This window comes from Typha angustifolia, chromosome 8, assembly GCF_048772165.1.
Source record: "Typha angustifolia cultivar Huaian chromosome 8, ASM4877216v1, whole genome shotgun sequence".
NCBI classification, from domain to species: domain Eukaryota; kingdom Viridiplantae; phylum Streptophyta; class Magnoliopsida; order Poales; family Typhaceae; genus Typha; species Typha angustifolia.
The window spans coordinates 8,269,549-8,276,094 of record NC_133246.1 but is presented as its reverse complement, the minus strand read 5'-3'; the positions used below and the strand labels follow the sequence as shown (position 1 = coordinate 8,276,094).

At 46.0% G+C, this 6,546-nt stretch overlaps 1 protein-coding gene across 1 annotated transcript; it reads left to right on the top strand.

The window, feature by feature from the left end:
- The first annotated feature begins 3,452 nt into the window (after positions 1–3,452).
- On the top strand, positions 3,453–5,897 carry LOC140765129 (uncharacterized). The gene is made up of 2 exons (XM_073104064.1): positions 3,453–4,714; positions 4,789–5,897. The coding sequence occupies exons 1-2, from the start codon at positions 3,576–3,578 to the stop codon at positions 5,540–5,542; spliced, it is 1,893 nt and encodes a 630-aa protein (XP_072960165.1). The 5' UTR covers positions 3,453–3,575; the 3' UTR covers positions 5,543–5,897.
- The last annotated feature ends 649 nt before the right edge of the window (positions 5,898–6,546 follow it).

Below are 6,546 nucleotides of genomic sequence, written 5' to 3'. Positions count from 1 at the left end.
CACTTGACAACTTAAAATACAAATCAAGGTAAAGGACAAATTCGCCCAACCATGAAAGCAAGGACTGAAAGCTTTTATTGCCTCGCAGAACTACTAAAGTAAAAAAAATGTATTATTGTATAGATCGCTGGTAGTGTTGTAGGACTTTTTGAAAGAAAAAGGATGTAAAAAAGACAAGAAATTTCACTGAGATTTCTTCATAGAACCACGTTGATTAGGGATCTATACGTCCCTTTCCTAAGCCAATACATAGCCTTCCAAGTACAGCAGAGGAGAATAACTCCCATGGATTGAGATCAAAAGGAGGAGAAAGGGGCGGAGAGAGAGAGAGAGAGATCTGGAAGGAGTTGATTTGGGAGAGAAATTACTTGACTTTAATAGTGGCGTGCTTGATTTGGGGAGAAACTGAAAATAGAGCATAGTGTAAAGAATAAACAGCATGACATCTAAACAACTATCTCTCCTTATCAGATTTACGGTGTGAAAGCCAACGAGTTGATGGCTAACACAGAATCAAAAGTTCTGATCTCAAATACTCGTCGGTGATTTTAAAAAGTCTAAAAACACAAAACATGTAGCCTTACCGGAATATTATGGGATCCGCTTTGACAAAGCATCGATGGTGTGGCTTCAATTGAGATCGAAAGAAAACGAGAGAGAAACAGCGTGGGAAGAGAGGATTTCGAAAGCAGAAAGAGAGAGAGAGAGAGAGAGAGCGGTAAGGGAGAGCGAAAAGCAAACTTAGCAGAGAAATCGTTTATTAAAATTTTATTTTAAAAATAAATACCTATTGAACCGATCATCCTTCTTAATTCGTTTACATTCCCATTACACCCTCATAAATTCTAACCGTTGGATCTCCAATTAAGTTACCTACTCCTAGGGCATGGAAGAAATGCTCTACTTTCTATCAGTTGTGTTCAAACGCGGAAGGAGGCGTGTTCGAATTCCTTCGCAAACGCCTACATCAGTTCCCAAAAATAGAGAACAAGAAATGCGCGTTCGAATGCAGTCGGGCACGTTCGAATGCCCACGTGCAAACACCTACATCAGTTCGTATCTATAGAAAACGTATTTTGTGTGTTCGAATGTGATCGATCCTATTCGAATGTGATCGGTGAGAGTTCACTAGTATTAGGGTTAATAAGGGTTAATAATTGTTATTTTGGCTTGTTGGCTAGCCTCTATAAAGGTGTGGATGGCAACTAAAATCATTATGATAAATGAATATTAGTTTCTACCCTCTTCTATCCTCTCTCTCTGGTCTCTCTATCCTAATCTCTCTCCTTCCTCTTCACCAATCAGCTACCTCTATCATTGGCAAGGTCTCATCTATCTTCTAACCTCCTCGTCTATCAAGTCCTCCCTCCTCCTTAGGATCTCAACCACTTCTTCTTCTTCGTCCTTATATTTTAAACTACATCAACCATCCACCCTCATCTCTATTATCATCCATAACCCTATTATCCACTCCACCCGTTATCACCACCGTCACCCCCACTCTAGCATATTTTCATCCTAGTTGTAGTTCGAATCTGCGAAGGGTGTCAATACAAAAAACGTAGATCAGGAAGTTATAGATTGATCAACCTTAGTTTCGTAATTTTCTGACTATAGGAAAATATTTGGTTAATATTTTTCCTTGGTTGTGTGGACTGTTTCTTACAATCAATCCAGATCTTGAAGGGATTGTTCTGTAACCTATCACCTGGGCCATTAGCTTCATTGTAATAAATATCGAATCCTAACTATATCACATTAGTGGGTTATTGGATATATTAGTAAATCTATCAAGAGAGAAGATGATGCAAGGAGTAAGGTTGTATCCTCCCTCTCTCACACACATTGTTAGTAGGCTTGCCTGCAAATGCTAGTTGTGACTTCTTTATATACAATCCATATAAAATGGTCATTATAAGATTTGACATGCTGATACAATCTTCCCTCGAAAAGGTTTGATTCAATTCGCAACTAGATCTGGACAAAAAATTATATAAAACATTCGAGAGAATTTTTAGTGGATCTAGATATTAGATTGACATGAAATTCTGATATACTGTAGCCTTGATAAATAACTTTCTAATGAATCTAGTTTCACTCAAATTGGATATCTGGATTGGAAGCTATGTTTAGAATAGTGGATGAAGGTCAGAAGGTCAAAGCTGTTGGATTCAGGTCTTAGCGGGTTTGAGATTTGGGTGGAGGCACAGACTCTTAGGTAGAGAATGGTGGTGGAAGGCCGACGGCGATGGAGTGGCACCAGTATGGATGATGGAGGTGGAAGGTTAGAGATGGTGGACAGAGTTAAGACGATGGTAGAGAGATTAGAAGGAGAGGGAAGGGTGGGCCTCCCCTAAGGGACTAGGATGATTGGCCGGTTGATAGGGGCTAGAGGTGGCGGAGCCATGGTGGTGGCTTCTGCTAAGGGATGAGGGAAATAGAGAGAAGAGAAGAAGAAGATTAGGGCAAAAAGAGTACAATTCATTTGATAGCTGATTACAGTGCGCACCACAATGTTTTATAGGTGGCTACCATCTAGCCAGTTCAAATAACTGATTGGATTGAACTCATAAGTACCTGAAAGTAAATAGTACTAGTATAGAAATTAAATCCAATAAGCAAATAACAATAATTAAATAAAAATAAAAATAGGGATCCAATCCCTATGCGCTCGGCCTGAGACCACTCGGCTTGGCCCTAGTCATATCAATGACTATGAGTACTTTAAGTCTCTCTCTATATATAATATTTTAAAAAGTGAGAAAAATGATTACTATCCCTTATATCGAGTTTAATTGAGCCTCCAGCTCGGCTTGGCTCACTTAGAGGTCGAGTCAAAGAGTCGGGCCTACTAGCTTCACGGGTTTTGTGAGATAGCCCTAGACTTGATCAAACAACCCAGCTCGCTCGTGCTTGGCCTAGTTTGGACCGAGCTAAGCCCGGCCCAAGCCTGAACTACCCATAGGCTGCACGGGCCAGCCCTTTGCCCGCCCGATCTGATTTGGAAGCCCACCCATTTGGCCCGCAACTAGGCCCGCATGTTCGGTTACAATACTTACCCGTTCTGCTACAGTAAAAACAACTAAAATTTTGGTATTATACCATTTTACAGTTTTTTAAAGCACACATTTAAATTTTTTTAATTTATTATTATTATTGTTATTTAAATGGAGGGACATAAATATTTTTTTAAAAAATAAGCTAATAGTAAAAAATATTCTAAAAATAGCTAAAATGTGGGTTCAACCAAATGATTGGTGGCTCGGGCTGGCCTGGCCCGACCGGTTAAACCAATCTCTCACGGGCTGATGAACGATAACGGGTTAGACTATTCTAGTTCGGCCTAAACCCAGCGCGGCCCGAGCCCTAGTGAAGAGCCAAACCTAGAGTAAAACTCACCACTCCCACAAGCCCATCTCGCACGCGCACGCTACCTCAAACACGACCCCGCACGAACGGAAATCGCCCCCAATTCCTCAACTCCCGCACTCATCCCGTTCCCCCTACTTTCCTCTCCTCTCCCCCGAACCACCCTCCCCCTTCCGCGATATCTCAATCTCAGTCCAATCCCAGCCATGGACACGTCCGCCTACCCTGACTCAGTCGACTCGTCCCCCCGCTCCCGCGGCGGCGAGTCATGGGATGAGCCCTTCCCTTCCTCTGCCGCCGCCGCTGCTGCTCCGCGCCTCCGCCTCATGTGCAGCTACGGCGGCCGCATCGTCCCCCGACCTACCGATAAATCCCTCTGCTACCTCGGCGGCGAGACCCGCATCGTCGTCGTCGATCGCCAAGCCTCCCTCGCCGACCTTCACGCCAAGCTGTCCCGCTCCCTCCTTAACGGCTTGCCTTTCTCCCTCAAATACCAGCTCCCCAACGAGGACCTCGACTCCCTCATCTCCGTCTCCACCGACGAGGACCTCGACAACATGATCGACGAGTACGATCGGATCGTCTCCTCTACCTCCTCCGGCAGTGGCGGCGGATCGACTCGTACTTCAAGACTCCGTCTCTTCCTCTTCCCTTCCAAGCCAGAGTCGACGACGTCTTCTGTTGGGTCTTTAATGGATGATTCATCCAAGTCGGATACGTGGTTCGTCGACGCTCTCAATAGCGCCATGGGCGCTCTCGATGGATTCCCTCGAAACGATTCGGCATCAGTCAATTGCTTGCTTGGTCTTGAAGACGATTCCTCCACCCACTCCCGCGGCGGCGGCGGCGCCCCCGTTGTTAGAGCTGCTGTCGGTGCTCCAGCGGAGCAACTCCCGCGGCCCGATTCGTCGGGGAAGCTCGCTCGGCAAGATGTCCACTCGGTCCCCGACTCGCCAATGCTCGATACCTCCTCCTCCTTCGGCTCGGCGTCGTCGGCTCCCTCGCTGTCGAACCTTCCCCCAATTCGTGTTCGCGCTGATGACCGGCCTCCGGATAGCCGGATCGGCGATCTGAATGACCAATTCGCTCACATGGGCATCTCGGCGCCTTCTCAGCGGCAAGACGAGGGGTTGAGGGAGGCCGCCCTGCTTCACCACCAGCCTCCGGTCCACCTCCCCGCCAGCTCTGCTACTAACCCTACAATCTCCCACGCCGAAAACCCCAATCGCGTCTTTTCGGACGACGAGAAGTCCGACCATGGCGGTGTGCGAAGGATGCCGCAGCCGCCACCGCAGCAGCATAAGCCCTCTGTGTTCGATCTTCCCATCTCCGATCCAAACGCTAGGTGGTATACTTTTAACACCATTATTTCTTTGATATCTACTGATGGAGATTTTGACACTGGTTTCTTGGTTGTAGACCCATGTACTACCAGGAGAGGACTTCATCGTCCGAGCTGAAATACTCCGACGCCGGAGGATATCGGGCTCCAATGCCCGTCGCGGACGCCGGGCAAATTCAACAGCAGCATCAAATCCATCACCATCAGCAGTCGCAACCGCCGCCGCCGCAGCAATTCATTCAGACGAATCCGCACTACATCCACCACCCGGCCACCGGCACCTTCATCCCCGTTCCATCCTATTACCCAATGCCGCAGCAATCCCAGCAATCTCACTCCCACGTCCCCATGTACTACTTGCCTGTCCACCAGAACCCATCACCGCAATACAATTTGGCCTCAATGCAGCCCAATTTGGCAGACCCAACTGCCGGAAAGTCCACGGTCCCTATGGTGGCCTTGAAGCCTCAGGAATTGCCAACGTCCAGTTTGTATCGGACCGCGGCGGCAGCTGCCGCTCCTCCCGCGGCAATGCATCCGAGTTCCGGTTCCGCTCCGGCACAACTCATTCATGTCTCCACTACTGATCAAGCGCATCAATTTGCTGGAATGGGTTACCATCTTATGCACCATCAACCCCCGTCTCAGCCCCCGGCAACCATGGTTAATTATGCTTACGACTTTGCTGACCCTGCCAATGCGCCACAAATGTACTACTCGCAGGCCACTTCGCCGCCTGCAATGGCTCCTCAGTATCAGACGATGAGTGCAGCAGCTGTAGCAGCCATTCCTGATGCAACAGGGGAGGCCAAGCAAACGAGAGGATCATAACTACTGTTGGCTTATATGTGGAGAATTAAGAGCCAAAATGATTTTGGAGGTAAGTGGAACTATAGTAATCTCTTATTTAAGTCTTATTCTGGACTCTATTATATATCTCTTATGGTATCCGAAGTGTTTCTTGTTGGTTATATGGATAATGCGTATTGTATGTAGTATGATTGTTGTGATAGGAATAAGGGAAGTGGGTTGTTGTAAGAGTCCTCTGCTTTGTGTTTTCATTGCCATCGGCCACGGTTAGCTTCTGAGGCCTGTCACGATATGCTCTTGGAGCAAAGATGATGTTTATGTTAGTCGATTGGTGTCTTCAAATAATATATACTTCGCCTATCTGATTGATTGTTCACATTGTAATCCTTGAATTTACTGTCATAAACCAAATATTATAATAACCTGCTGTCAACTAGCGAGCTCATTTTTTATTTTAAAAAAAGAAAAAGAAAACTAGTGAGCTCATATAAAGATCTCCTGGAGCTAGTCATTTCTAGTGAGATATAGACGTATAGGGTAAGATGGCCTTGTTATCTTTGTCATGGGAGAACGGCCATTCTTTGTGAGATACGATATGATTTCCTAGGTTTGCATGTAGATCTCTTCCTGGCCACATCTAATGTGTATTGATTTCCTTTTACTTGGAGTATTGGGATGCGTGGGGAATGCACGAGGCTAGTACAGGCCACCCTGGCTGGCATACATGGGGGGAGTGATCAGAACTCAGGTGGGGCATCATGGAAGAGATGAGCCAGTTGGCAGTCAGGAGGAGGTAGTGTTTGAGTTTACACATGACTTGAATCTTTTGCCAGCAGAGAATAACATGTTCTAGTGGAGGGGAAAGCTCCCAAATATTTATTAGATACTTTACCATTTACCCCTACTTTTATATATAATTATATTTTGTTTCAAAAACCACAGATACCACTCAAAGTAGTAGTAGTAGTAGTAGTAGTAGTTGTTGTTGTTGTTGTTGTTGTTACTTACTAGAGGCAAATGATATG

Coding starts and splice junctions, on each gene's coding strand:
- LOC140765129 (XM_073104064.1), top strand. CDS start 3,576: ATGGACACGTCCGCCTACCCTGACTCAGTCGACTCGTCCCCCCGCTCC. Junction 4,715..4,788: donor ATCTCCGATCCAAACGCTAG/GTGGTATACTTT, acceptor TCTTGGTTGTAG/ACCCATGTACTACCAGGAGA.